General features: G+C 56.9%; 1 protein-coding gene across 1 annotated transcript; it reads left to right on the forward strand.

The window, feature by feature from the left end:
* The first annotated feature begins 618 nt into the window (after positions 1–618).
* Positions 619–12,843, forward strand: LRRC71 (leucine rich repeat containing 71). The gene is made up of 15 exons (XM_067728254.1): positions 619–1,081; positions 4,595–4,744; positions 5,073–5,198; positions 5,291–5,366; positions 5,584–5,661; positions 7,748–7,816; positions 8,036–8,195; positions 8,281–8,364; positions 8,455–8,594; positions 9,237–9,369; positions 9,527–9,620; positions 9,972–10,060; positions 11,767–11,878; positions 12,232–12,353; positions 12,607–12,843. The coding sequence occupies exons 1-15, from the start codon at positions 919–921 to the stop codon at positions 12,724–12,726; spliced, it is 1,716 nt and encodes a 571-aa protein (XP_067584355.1). The 5' UTR covers positions 619–918; the 3' UTR covers positions 12,727–12,843.
* The last annotated feature ends 979 nt before the right edge of the window (positions 12,844–13,822 follow it).

The following is a 13,822-nucleotide window of genomic DNA, read 5'->3' on the forward strand; positions in this document are numbered from 1 at the left end:
GCTGGAGCCCGGAAAGCAGAGGGGAGAGAGTATACTCTGATGGGGGCCCGGTAGGGTCTAGGCTACCTGAGGACTTTGAATCCAAGATTTCTTGGAAGCGTGACCCGCCTCCTAAACTCGTTAGCGGATCAACTAAGTCCCCAGACCTCCAGGAGGCTACATAGATGGGGTCGAGATTACAAACCCAGAGCCACGCCAGCTCGCTAACTCGGTGGGTCTCTCTGGGCCTTTTCCATCAGGAGTCCTCTCCTTACAGGGTAGGAGGGCCGACCCCAGAGAGTGGATCTGTCTCCAACCGGACCCTGCTTCCCTAGATTCCTCCGACTGCCGCTATCTCTAATACACGGGGTCGGATCCCGGCTTTCCCCGGTTCAGTTTCTCGGGTGACTTTGGACAGCTCCTTGCCCGCCCCCTAGCCCCGCCTCTCCGTCCTGGTCTCGCTCTAGTCCAGCCCCCTCCACTCCGGTCCAGTACGATATTCGCTCGTCTCCCTCCGCCACGGCTCCGCCCAGGTCCTTCTCCTTTCGCACAGGGTCCGCGGGGCCCGGCCCTCCAGGGCTCCAGGGCTCTCCTGCCCCTGTGACCCAGGGCTGCCCAGGCTCCGCCCTGGCCCCGCCCTTCTCGGCTGCCCTAGTTCCGCGGCTCCGCCCTCCGGGCTCCTTCCGCCCCCTGATGACTCTGTGGTGCCCCCTGTCGGCCTCGCGTGCGCTCTGTGGTTGCCCCTTGCCCTCGGGCCCGCCCACCTCGCGCGGTTGTCTTGGAGAGGGACGCTGAGGCGACGCCGCGGCAGGCGGGTCCCGCCTGTGGACGCGGAATAGAGACCCTTGATTCGGCCACCTCCAGGGCGAGCCCCACAGAATCCCGTCCTGCCTCCTTGCCCCCGTGAGTGTCCCCAGAGTCGCTGCGGACGGCACCAGCATGTCGGGCGAGGCGAGCGCACCACCAGTGGCCTCACCCAGGGCCCCGCGTCCCGGGATCCAGAAGTCATCCGGTGCAGTGACCAGGAAAGGAGACCGCGGGGCCAAGGAGAAGCCGACGACCGTCCTGCCGCCGGTGGGGGAGGAGGAACCCAAAAACCCTGGTACGCTGGTGGCGGGGTTGGGGGATCAGGCCTCTAGGCTTCTCCGCGCGCTCCCAACAGCCACTCGTCGCTCGGGTTAGCCAGATTGGATGGGGCGTCTTCGTTGTGCCAGGCAATGGCGGGCGAGACAGACGAGCCAGTAAATAATAACAGAATTTCTGGCGCTGAGGAGCGCTGTGTGGAAAAGGGATCCACCAGCTGAAGTTCAATATGTGAATGTAACTAGCTCCGGGCACATGGTAAGGGTGTTATAAGTGGTCACCGTTATGAGGTGTGCACGTGTTACTAGGCACGTTTCTTCTCTATAGTATGGAGTCCTGCCCTGCCTATTACTGGGAGGCACAGTAGAGTTGATGGTGAGAAAGTATTTTATAAACTGCAAATTCACTTGTTCACTCAACAAACGTACATTGTGCACCCACCCAAAGCGCCCTGCTCCATCCTGGGATATGAATCACAGTTTTCGTCCCAGCACAGTTCCTGAGACTCAGCTTGGCAGATGTTTGAATTGATTTTAAAGAAGCCACACTCTGGTTTGGGATGCTGACAAATACAATAAGATGTGCTAATTTGTATCAGAGAAGAAGGTCCAGGGAGTGGTGGAAAGACACAGGGGCGCTGCCGGGAGGTGACTCTGAGTTTAGTTTTATAGATATTCATTCATTTATTCAACAATTACTTTTTGGATGCCTGCTCTGTGGTCAGGTCCAATAGAAAGAGAACGAGATGGACACAGTCCAGCTGGAATGGAATTTACATTCTCTAGGAAAAGAAAACCATTGGAAAAGTACGCGTATGAGCGTGGCTCTTTATGTTGCAAGTGATAGAACCCCAACCCAAATGAATTATCCACAAAGGGGAATTGATTGGAAGGCTTCTTGATTCAAATCTACCAGTTTTGCCTTCAAAGAGGGACAGGAACTTGCTGTCTCTGGACTCAAGGAAAAACAACTTGGGAAAAGACTCTGATTGTCAGACATTGGTCAGGTGCCATCTCCTTGTCAGTGCTGGTGGCTGGGCGGGCGGAGGAAGCTATGGGAGCTGGAGAAAGAGCATCTTCCAGAAGGAGAGACAAGACAGGATAGAATCTCCTACAGATATGAACCTAGTTACATTAACACACACACACACACACACACACACACACACACACACACATACACACACACTCACACCACTCTGGCTGCTGTGTGGAAAATGGAGTGGCAGAGGGAGAGAATGAAGGTAGGCAGCTGAGTTACGAGGCATTTCAATAGCCCAGGTGAGGGACAGTGGTAGTTGTGGACTCGGGTAGTGAGGGAGATGGGTTAGGCTCCTTGGAACAGTACTTCTGAGGCAGAAAAGAGTTGGTGAAGTAGTGGATGGGGTGGAAAGTGGGGAAGGTAGCAAGAATGATTCCATGTTTCTGTACTGGGCACGGGGTGGGTTAAGGTGCCATTCATGGAGACAGGCAGGCCTGAAGGAAGAGCATGTAAGAGATCTCCAAGGGGTGATGTCGGCTGAGCAGCTGCATGGAAGCGTGTGGAGCGGTGAGAAGATGTCAGGGCTGGAGATGTGAATTGGGGAGCTGCTGATGTTTGGGTGCATTTAAGCCCTGGGAATGAAAGAGATTCCCCTGGGGAGGGGGGAGTGGAACCGGAGACAGGAAAGGGCTCAGGACCCAGACTCAGTGATCTTAGAGGAGAAGGAGCTCCCCCAGGCAGGGGGAGCCAGAGGGGTCGGAGAGAAAGGGAGTGATAACAGGACAGGGCCACACGGTCACAGCGGCTTTAGCAGCCGCTATCGTGTGTTGTGGCAGGGCTCAAATGGGGTAGCGAGTGAAGGCAGTTGTAGGAACGTTGATAGATTGAGAGGACATCGCATCTGGTGGCTTCTATTTCTCAAGGAGCTACGAGGCAAGGTCATAGCGAGTGTGAGGAGGGAGTGTGGGAGGGGAGGAGAGCAGGAGCAAGGCCCTTTCGGAGCTGTGCTGCCCACTAGGTCACTGCTAGCTACAGCCCAGAGGTGGAACACTTCCATCGTCCCAGTATGTCCTGTCGGGCAGTGCTGGTCTAGAGCAGCGGTTCTCCCTGGACCATCTTTGGCATCATCTGTGAGCTGGTTAGAAATGCAAATTCACAGACTCTACCCAGCCTATGGAATCAGAATTTGGGGGGATGGGGCCCAGCAAACTGCTTTAACAGGCTTTCCTACTGATTCTTACAGAAAGATGTTAAAGTTTGAGAACCTCTGTTTGGGGAAAGATGGTGTGAGTGAAGCAGGGAAGGACCCTCCCAGCAGAGGGAAGAGTCTGGGAAAGCAGGCAGTGTGCAGGAGTCAGCTGTACAAGGGGCTCCCCTAGCCTCCCAATGCCTCCTCTCATCAGCCTTGTCCATTCAGCTAATGTCTCTCGGGTGCCTGTGTCTCTCACCCTTTTGCCACGAGAACCCTCAAACCTCTCTGCATCTTGCCCCACAGTGCTGAGCACACGTCCTGCCAGCCCCCTTGCACCCTCTGGGCAGGCTCCCTGCTGTTGGCTGCAGGGGTTCTGTCCGGGGCACAGTCCCTGCAGCGCCTGCTGCCTGTGGGGCTCCAGGCTGTCCTGCACTTGGAAGAGCAGGCTGGCACCAAGCCCACCCTTCTGCCTCCGGTTTCTCGCCTTTGCCAGGGACACCCCTTCCCGTCTCAAGGAACCACTTCTTGTTGGGATGCCCATGCGGGAGCAGGAATGAGCAGGGGTCTTTGGGGACTCAGGCACCTCAGGTTTGCGTAGCCCTCACGATGGGAAGTGGTGGGCATCTGTCTAAATTAATAAAACTCTTGAATGAGTTAAGATTTCCAAAGCATATATAGAACCGTGTGGGACAGGAGTAAGTGCTATATCAGTGTTTGCTAAATAAATAAAAGCCTACCACCCTGCTGGGCCTCGGTCTACCCGAGTGCGGGCGTGGGGATGGGGGTGGGAGCGGGGGCAGGTGGAGAGGTCCTTCTGCTTTCCTTTCTTTGCTCACATCAGGCCTGGGCCTTCTTTCTCCGTGTGACCCTGGGCAGTCCCCGCAAGGAAGGAACGTGGGAGGAGGCTGGGCTGGGGAGGAGGAGGCCCCCCAGGGAGCGGAGAGCGGGAGTGGAAGCGGCCTTGACCCACGGGGTGGGTGGACGAGCCGGCACATAAAAGAGGCGCCCTCATTGTCTACATTCTACGCCCTTTAGTCCCCTTCCTCCTAGGTCTTGATTTCCCACTGTTTCCTCTCAAGTGTTTTCAGTGTCGGTCTCTACAACGCATCTTACATGTTAAAAATGGCTGAGAGGACGTCTGCCTCGATGGAGGGGCCGCTGCCCGCCCAGAAGCCCGAAACCCCGCGCGGACGAGCGTGGGAACGCGGCGCAGTGCGCCGATCCCTGGCGGGCGGGGGCGCAGGGCTGGGTGGGACGTCCTCTGGTCTCTGCTGCCCTCTGTTGGCAGCCTTGGGCTACAGGGGGCGGGCGCGGCGCGGCGCTACGCTTCCCCTCCCGCTCTCGTCCCCGCCCCCACAGAGGAGTACCAGTGCACCGGCGTCCTCGAGGTGGACTTCGCTGAGCTCTGCACGCGGTGGGGCTACACGGACTTCCCCAAAGTGGTCACCCGGCCCCGCCCGCACCCAACCTTCGTCCCCTCCGCCTCTACGTCGGAAAAGCCCACCGTAGGTGAGTGACAGTGGAGACGCCGGGGTGTCTGCCAGGCCTACCGCATCCATTCCCCACCGCTCGGCGGGCCGAATGGCGGGGACGCAGGGCAATGTGTGTGTGAGTGAGCAGGGTGGATTCAAGGGGGCTGGTGGGGAGGTGGGGGCGGTCTTCCGTCGTCCTTTCCAAACCCTCGCAGATGCGGTCTGGCGGAGTCCTCCAATCCCGCGGCTCCGTGGGAGCCGTCCCGGCCTCTCCGGCTCCCGTAGGCCGGCCGGGGCGTGGGGCCCGGGGGCGGTGACTCTGCCCCCTCCCTCCTTCCCCGGCTCCTCGCACCCCTGCCTTCTAGACGAACAGCCGCTGTCCGGGTCCTGCAGCTTCAACAGCCTGGAGAGCAAATACGTGTTCTTCCGGCCCACCATCCAGGTGGAGCTGGACCCTGAGGACAAGTCCGTGAAGGAAATCTACATCCGCGGTGAGGTCCGCCCCCCCACCAGTCCCTCTCACCAGCCGTCCACCACCGCACCTCTCCGGGCCTGAGGCGCCTTCTTCCTTTCCCTTCCGCAGGTTGGAAGGTTGAGGAGCGTATCCTGGGTATCTTCTCTAAGTGTCTGCCCTCCCTCAGCCAGCTTCAGGCCATCAAGTGAGGGGACATGGGGTTGGGGGAGGGGCAGGAGGCCAGTGTTGGAGACGGGCCACCAGTGGTCTGGGAGAAAGAACTGAAGGGGCACGGAAGGCCCTGGGGACTGTGCGGAAGGTGATAAGGAAGGGTGTGGCTGGGGTGTCAGGGTGGCTGGAGAGGACAAGGTGGGAAGGAGGTGGTGCTCCAGCTGTGTTTCTGTGCTTCCCACCATCTCCAGCTTCTGGAAGGTGGGGCTGACTGATAAGACCCTGACCACCTTTATCGCCCTCCTGCCTCTCTGCTCATCCACGCTCAGGTGAGCAGAGGGGAATAGGCAAGGGGGAGGCTACCTGGGTAGCCTGGCTGGCTGGGTGGTCAGAAGTGAGCAGTTTGGGGACGGGGGTGACAAGTTCCAGCTCCTGTGGCCTGGGCTGGCATCCCTGTGGAAAGAGGGTGCTGCTACTGTCTGTTGGGTTTTGAAGCTCTCATCTGACAAGCATTGAGGTCCCCTTTTCTGCCTACTCTGGTGCCTAAAGAGCCTACCTTTGGGGCCTTATCGCCTCTCCTCTCCATCAGTCCCACCACTACCCGCTCTCTCCCCGGAGGTTCCTCACTTCCTGGTGTCTGACACTGTACTAGGGACTGGTTCTTATCCTACAGGAACTGGCAGTCCAGTGAGGGAGGGAGAAGGGCATAGGAGTGGATACTGCAGGGCACTGTGGGGACTGTAGTGGTGGAAGAATGGTTCATGAGAGACATGGAAGGCTGCCTGGAGGAGGTGGTGCCAAGCTGAGCCTTGAAAGAGGAATAGGAGGGGGCCCGGCAGGGAACTGGGAAAGGGCATTCTTGTATAGGAGGGAGCCAGAGCAAGGTGTGGAGCAGTATAACCACAGGGGTGGTTGCTGTATAAAGGACACAGCTGATTTGGCTGCCCTTTGTTGAAGCTCCCCCAGCACCCTTGACTTCTCCTGCTTCACAGAACCCACCGTCACTGGCTTGCCTCCTCACTTGTCTTCCTCCTGTAGATGGGATGGATGCTTCTTGAGGGCAGGGATTTTGTCTCCTTCAGCTGGAGGTCCTTGGGTGCTCTTTGTCTTGAACACCACAAAACACATATTGTATTCCGTCGTGGGAATTAGAAGCAATTTAGCCAGCAGGAGGATAACTATAGAATTCATCTTAATATGTAAAAATAAGTCAGATCAACATGATAAAAATAATTAAAAATAAATGCAATCAAGTTTAGATGCTAGATGAGCCAGGCTGAAAGGTTGGGCAAATATCATGAGAGAAACTTTTTTAAAATTAATTAATTTTTGGCTGCGTTGGGTCTTCATTGCTGCACGCGGGCTTCTCATTGCTGTGGCTTCTCTTGTTGCAGAGCATGGGCTCTAGGCACATGGGCTCCAGTAGTTGTGGCATGCGGGCTCAGTAGTTGTGCATGGGCTTAGTTGCTCCGTGGCATGTGGGACCTTCCCGGACCAGGGCTTGAACCCATGTCCCCTGCACTGGCAGGCAGATTCTTAACCACTGTGCCACCAGGGAAGTCCCGAGAGAAACTTTTTTTAATAGAGAATTTTCCAGCCATTAGTTTCATTTTTTCTTGTGACTTGGAAAAACACCTCCATTTTCTCAGTACTGTTGGAGAAGCCACTGCCTTGTGGAGGGGTCATGTATTGGGTACCTATTACTGTGTAACAAGTTACTTCAAAACGTAGTGGCTTAAAACAACCAACATTTATTATCTCACAGTTTCTGTGAGATAAATCCGGGTGTAGATTAGCTGGCACCTCTGGGTCAGCATCTTGGTGAGGTTGCGGTAAGGCTGTTGGCCGGGGCTGCAGTCATCTTGACCGGGGCTGGAGCATCTGCCGCCAGGCTCACTTATGTGGCAGCTGAGTGGCCACAGCGCCTCCACTCGGGAGCCTTTCCACAGGTCATCTGGGTGCCCTCACCACTTGGCAGCTGGTGCCAGAGAGCACCCGGGTTGGAAGCCACAGCCTTTTTGTAACCTAAACTTGGAAGTGACAGCCCATCGCTTTTGCCATATGCCATTCATTAGAAGTGAGTCACTAGGTCCAGCCACACTCAAGGGGAGAGGATTGCATTGGGGCACGGATACCAGGAAGTGGGGAGCACTGGGGTCATCTCAGAGGCCCCCTTATCACACCTCACTAACTCTGGGGAGTAACCCCTTCACACGGCACACTTCCTGGATTTCTAGTCTGGAGAACTGTCACATAATTTCCTGTATCAGGGAGTTGGGCGGGGCGGGGGTGTGTGTGTGCATCCTTTGCCTCTGTTTCCAAGCTGCTTCCCAGAGCCCCACCCTTCCTCTTTGTCCCCTTCCCTCATCTGGCCTCAGTGGTGCCTCCTGGGTCTCAGATCTCCCCCACCCTCAGGAAGGTGTCTCTGGAGGGGAACCCGCTGCCGGAGCAGTCCTATCACAAGCTCATGGCAGTGGACAGCACGTGAGACTCCTTTCCCTCACCCCCTTTCTCTGGGCCTGCCCCCCATTCCAAGTCACCCTTTGTTCCCTTGCCCCTCCAGCACCTCTCCAAGCACCCTCAATTCCTGCCTCTCCACCCTCAGACCGAATGGCCCTCCTCATGCCCCCGTTTTTCGAGGTTCCGGGGAATGCCCAGGACCCCGTGTTTCCTGTGACCCGCGTTCTCCCTCCTGCTGCCCAGGATCGCGCACTTGTCTCTGCGGAACAACAACATCGACGACCACGGCGCGCAGCTCCTAGGCCAGGCTCTGTCCACGCTGCACAGCTGCAACCGGACCCTGGTCTCCCTCAACCTGGGCTTCAACCACATCGGTGACGAGGGCGCGGGCTACATCGCGGACGTGCGTGCGAGGCCGGCAGGGGCCCCCGCGCGAGCTGTGGCGGCCCGGGGCCAGCCAGCTCACTGCCCCTCCCTGACCCCCGCAGGGCCTCCGGCTCAACCGCTCCCTGCTCTGGCTGTCCCTGGCCCACAACCGCATTCAGGACAAGGGCGCCCTGAAGCTGGCCGAGGTGGGTGTGCGGGCTGAGCGGGGCCGGGGAGCGACCCCCACATCCTCCCGCTCCCCGGGCGGCTGAGCGCGAGGTGCCGCCCCGCCCCAGGTCCTGCGCCCCTTCGAGCTGACGCACACCGAGGTGGTGGAGCGCCGGCGGCTCCTGCTGGAGAAAGGTTCGCAGGAGCGCTTGCGATCGGTGAGGAGCGCTCGGAGCCTGAGACCTGAGCCCTTGGAACCGCTGCCCAGGTCGGCTGCTTTCAGCTAGCTGGCCGAGTCTTAACCCGTCCTCTCTCCCTCTGTCGTGACCGTTTTGCTCTCCGACCTCTGCACAGATATAACAAACGTTTGGGTTCTTACCGCAGAACCACTCCGCAGATGGTAGAGTGTATTGGTTAAGAGGACTAGATTTAGACCGCAGGGACTTGGAATCTGGCCCTTCCACAAAACAGCTTGGTACCTTAGGCGTGTGACTTAACCTCTCGGGCCTCAGTTTCCTCATCTGTAAAATGGGGATAACTGTACCTAGCTCATAGGATTGTTGACAGGATTAAATGAGCTAATTCATCTAATACACCTGGAACAGTGCCTGGCACTTAGTTAAAAATATGTCAGCTACTGTTTTCTCCCTCAGTATGAGTCTGAATGCCACCTCCCCCCACCCCCAGCTCATCCCTGGGTCCCTCTGCCATTTCTTCCCAACAGCACCTGCACCAGAAGGGTCCCAAACAAATTATGTTAGCATTTAGGCAGGGAGATTGGGGTAGGGGTGCTGCCAGTCCGACTGCCACCCAGGCATGAGGCTTCCCCTCACTCCTCACTGGGGAAGGGGCGCCGGACTCTTCCTCCTCCATCCCCGCCCATTTGTGAGCACAGCCTTCCACCTCTCAGACATGGGGACTCCAAAACAGAGCGTGAGAAGAATCAGCTGATGAGGGTCAGCAGTTTCGCAATGGTGGAGAAAGACAAGATGCAGACAACGAAGACCCCTAAGGGTCTGGGCAAGAAAAAGGAGAAGTCCGGGGTAGGTGTGCTGTGGGCAGCAGAGCCCTGGGCGCTGCAGGAACAGGGTGAGGCGGAGGGAGGAAGGCCTTTGAAAATCCACCTCTGGCCCCTCCCACACCTGTTCCCCATCTGCCAGGGAGGTAGGACTCTCATCTCTCTTCTTACATCCCCCACAGGAAGTGGTGAAGAAAGAGGAGAAGTCAGGGTCTGGGCAGTCACCCACACAAGGAACCCCTAAGAAAGAAGACTCCACAAAGACAGGCAAGGGGAGTAAGTGCTAGCACCCCTCTGCGGCGCCCACTTGGTGTGGAGGAAGGAGGAGCACGGGGCGGGATGCGGGAGGCCTGCGCTGAGCTAGTCTTCTCACCTTGGTGTCGGAAGCCCCAACCGGCCCCATCCACGGCACTCCACACCGTTTCTCCTGGGCTGGACCCCTGTGGCCCTGCCCTCGGAGAAGAAACCCGCCTACCTAGCTGGGGGTCCCCCCTTCAGCTCTATTTCTGTTGTACCCAAACCCAAAGTTTGAGGAGTCCCCTTCCTCGCCGCAGTCCATTCTCTCTGGGGAAACTGAGTCATAGCAGAGGTCTGCACTGTGCATTCTGGCTCCTCTTCCCACTCCAGAGGTAACCATCCCTGAGCAGAAACTAAGCAAGGGAAAAGGGACCAAGACTGTGAGCAAAGAGAAGCGCAGCATCCTCCCGGAGTTGGAGGTAGGCTGCAGGAGAAGCGGGGTGGGGGACACGTCCCTGGGGTCCAGTTCCCCAGCCTTCCTGGCATGGAGTCTCCGGCCCTGTACTGTGGCAGCAGCCACTTCAACTCACATTGTGCCCTCAGTCCTGGCCCCCTCCCTAATCCAACCTGGGCTTGCAGGGGGTAGCAGAGCTCAGTGCCCCCTCCCCTTCTACCTTTACTTGCTTATTAGGAGCCCACACTTTTGATCCTCTGCCTCAACTCAGTCTGCTTCCCGAAAGGCCATTTGTTCCTCACCACCACGCCCACGGTTGCTCGTACAGTTGCACAGGGAACGAAGCACATTCTCCTTTGCCCCTGCCAGCAGCTCCCCAGGAGGGCAGGGTGTCTTCCTAGTCGTGGTACTTCCCCCACCCTGTGCACAGCTACTTGAGACCCTCTCTCCTTTGTCCCTGGAGCCTCCCTTTTCTATTTAAACTTGGACCAACTTGTTCCTTGCTTTGGAAACCTTCCTGGACTGCTGACTCCATAGCTCCCACCCCTCCGCAGTGGAGTCAGCTAACCCTAAGCCTAACCCGAGGGCTATCTGTCCTTACACAGGCGTACCTTGTTGTATTGTGCTTTGCAGATTTTTTTTTTTTTTTTATACAAACTGAAGGTTTGTGGCAACCCTGCGTCGAGCAAGTCCGTTGGTGCCATTTTTTTCCAAGAGCATTTGCTCACTTCGTGTCTCTGGGTCACATTTTGATAATTCTCTCAATATTTCAAGCTTTTTCATTATTATTATATTTGTCATGGTGATCTGTGATCAGTGATCTTTGATGTTACTACTAGGATTCCCCGAAGGCTCAGATGATGGTTAGCATTTTTTTAGCAGTTAAGTATTTTAAAATTGAGGTATATACACTGTTTCTTTAGACATAATGCTATTGCACACTTAGACTGCAGTATAGTGTAAACATAACTTTTACACGTACTGAGAAACCAAAAGAATGTGACTCACTTTATTGCGGCTGTCTGGAACCGAACCCACAATATCTCTGAGGGTATGCCTGTGTTCTGTCATCAAAAGACCTCCCCACCTTGGCAGGGAACGGCGCCTCCACTTTTGGGAGTCTTCTCTGGCAAGGACAAGATCTTACAAGAGGAAAGTCGGGTGGAGAAGGCGGGCGAGGCTTGCCTCAGTGCCAGTTTTCTGTCCCTGCCCCAGGCCTGATCCAGGCTGCTGACTCTCCCCAGGACTGTTGCATTTTCCTCTCCTCCTGCCTTTAGCGTCATCTCCCTCCAGTCCATCGCCCTCATTGCTCTCCCTGTTAGGAATTACTTAGTGAATGCCAACACACTATTTCGTGCCTTTGCACCTGCTGCCACTTCCCCCCGATCTTCATCTGACAGGGACCACATACTATTCAGATGTCAGCTCACAGGCCACCTCCTCCAGGACCCCTGCCGAAACCCGCTAGCTGTGCCTCCTCCGTGCCCCCAGAGTACTGAGCTTACCCCTCTGTCAGCTCTGACAGCATACTGCATTGCTCTCTCACTCTCTGGCTCCCCTGCGCAAAGCTCCTTCTTGAGGGTATGGGCTTATTTATCTTTGTATCCCCAGCACCTGGGACAAAGCCTGGTCTGTAGCCGGCCCTCAAAGCATGTATGTTGAATGAATGAATGAATGGCCTGTTGACCAGCTCCCCTCTCCTCTGCTGCAATCAGTATTCTGCCTGAGCAGGTGGTTGGGGAAGCTACTGAGATGGTCAACCCTCTCCTGGAGCCCGTGGAGCACCGAGATGGGAAAGTTTTCATGCCTGGGAACAGGGTCCTTTTGCATCTCAACCTTCTCCGTACGTTTGCCAACCCCCCCCCCCACGCCCCACCTTCCTGCCACGAGGCTAGCTGGGCCCCATGCTGTCACAAGGGTGCCCCCGCCCTGGCTCCACGGAGCGGAACCTGGTTCTCCAGTGGTTGGGCATCATGATGGTGAAGGCCCTCTGGCACGGGGCTTTGGGGTGGGGGTGAGGGAGGTCAGACAAAGGAGGCGTCAGAGAAGTAGAGCTGGAGTGAAATTAGTCCTAGGTAAGTGAGCTGGGGAGCTGGGGGAGCAGGGGGTTAGTTTTGGAGTAAGAGGGTCGCAGAGGGTGTAGGCAAGAAGGAGGTTGGCAGTGCCGGAGGCCACGTCGTCTGCTTCTTCCACCAGGAAACCGCATCACAGAGGTGGGGCTAGAGGCCTTCCTAACCGCAGTGCAGTACCAGGCACAGTTCTCCGAGTCCAAGAGCGCGTCCAGGGGCCCCGTGGGGCTGCTGCGGCTGTCCCTGGCGGTGAGTGCCCAGGGACTGCAGCTGCTGCAGGCAGCTTGTCTCCCTATTTCCAAGACAGGCCTGTAGTTTCCCTTATTCTTTTTATCACAACACAGCCTTCATCTCTCTTGCTGTGAGATGGGCGGTCACACTCCTTTGCCTTTTCTCCATGTCCTCCAGCCCCTAACCCACCCTGTCCCAGGAAATGTTTTTCTCCCAGATGCTTAATCTTCATTGCTTTTGTCAGCTATCAGCCTTCCTTTTCTTCCTTCAGAAAAACTGCTTCTCCCCACAATGTCCTGCGTACACCACGATCCAAGAGCTGATGCTGCCAAGGGACCCTGTCAGTAAAGCCAAGCACAAAGAGGAGGCGGCTGTGGCTTCCTCCACCTAGCCCCCTCCCACCTTCTTCCCAGAGATTCTGGGCCACGGAAGCATCTCCTTTCCATGTGTGGGTTGGCCTTCCCACGGGAGAGCTCAGATCCTTAACAAAGTCTATTGCTGTACTTTTTTCCTTGAGGTTGTCTGAAAACTTTGTCCCAGAACTACTGGGAATATTTGGACTTTGCGCCTGTTAACAGCGCGTTGACATGGCCAGAAATGGCCGAATGGCTTTATGGTTCTGCTGGGGGTGATCTCAGCCCCTCTGGTGGTGGCCGACCAGGGGTGTTGCTCTCCTGCCTCCTCAGGACCTAGTTCTTGTTGCCCAGACCAGAGTCACTACCCGTGCCAGCCGTCCCGTTCCCTGGAGGACATGTGATACACGAGGGTTTGCACTGCCTCTGCTCTCAGAGGCAGAAGGGAAAGACTTGGGATAGTAACCAACAAACACGCGCAGGCTGAGTGGAAGAGCGGGTGGGGCAGAGGGATGGAGCACGGGCTCCACCCTTCCACCCTCCTGGGTCCCTTCCCCCTTCTGCTGCTCCATCCGGCCCACGTGTCTGGACTGGTTTGGAGGAGGGGCAAGGGCTCAGCTTACGAAAACGTAGAGTTGTCAGGCTGCTTTAGAGAGGGTGCCGAGTCTCTTGTCATCTACGTAGCAAAGTCCAAGCACTAAACACGAACCCTAATGACACTGCCTGCTGCTGTCAGCCGCCTGAAACCAGAGCCACCCAGGCAGTGCGGGGGCCAGAGGGGTCAGGAGAGCTGGGGGACCCGACTCTTCACCCTCAGCGCAGCCTCCACTGAGATGACCCGACCGTGCCCCAAGAGCCCAGGGCCGGCTTCTGGGGAGCTGACATCCACTCTTCGGGGAGCGTCCCTTCTTCACCTCTGGTCACATCCTCTCGGCCCCGACTCCGCTTTCTGTTGCCTGGACAGAGCCCTGCTGTCCCTGCCAGCGCTGCCTCTCTGCGGGGCTCCATGGCCCTCAACAGTCCTCTCTCTGCCTCTGACCACCTGCGCTGCTGCTCAGCCTCTCGGTGGCTGGCTGGGCTTCTGCAGGGAGCAGCTCTTTGAATTCCCAACACTGAGCACACAGCAGGCGCTCT

The sequence above is a fragment of the Pseudorca crassidens genome, chromosome 2 (assembly GCF_039906515.1).
Source record: "Pseudorca crassidens isolate mPseCra1 chromosome 2, mPseCra1.hap1, whole genome shotgun sequence".
In the NCBI taxonomy this organism is placed as follows: Eukaryota; Metazoa; Chordata; class Mammalia; order Artiodactyla; family Delphinidae; genus Pseudorca; species Pseudorca crassidens.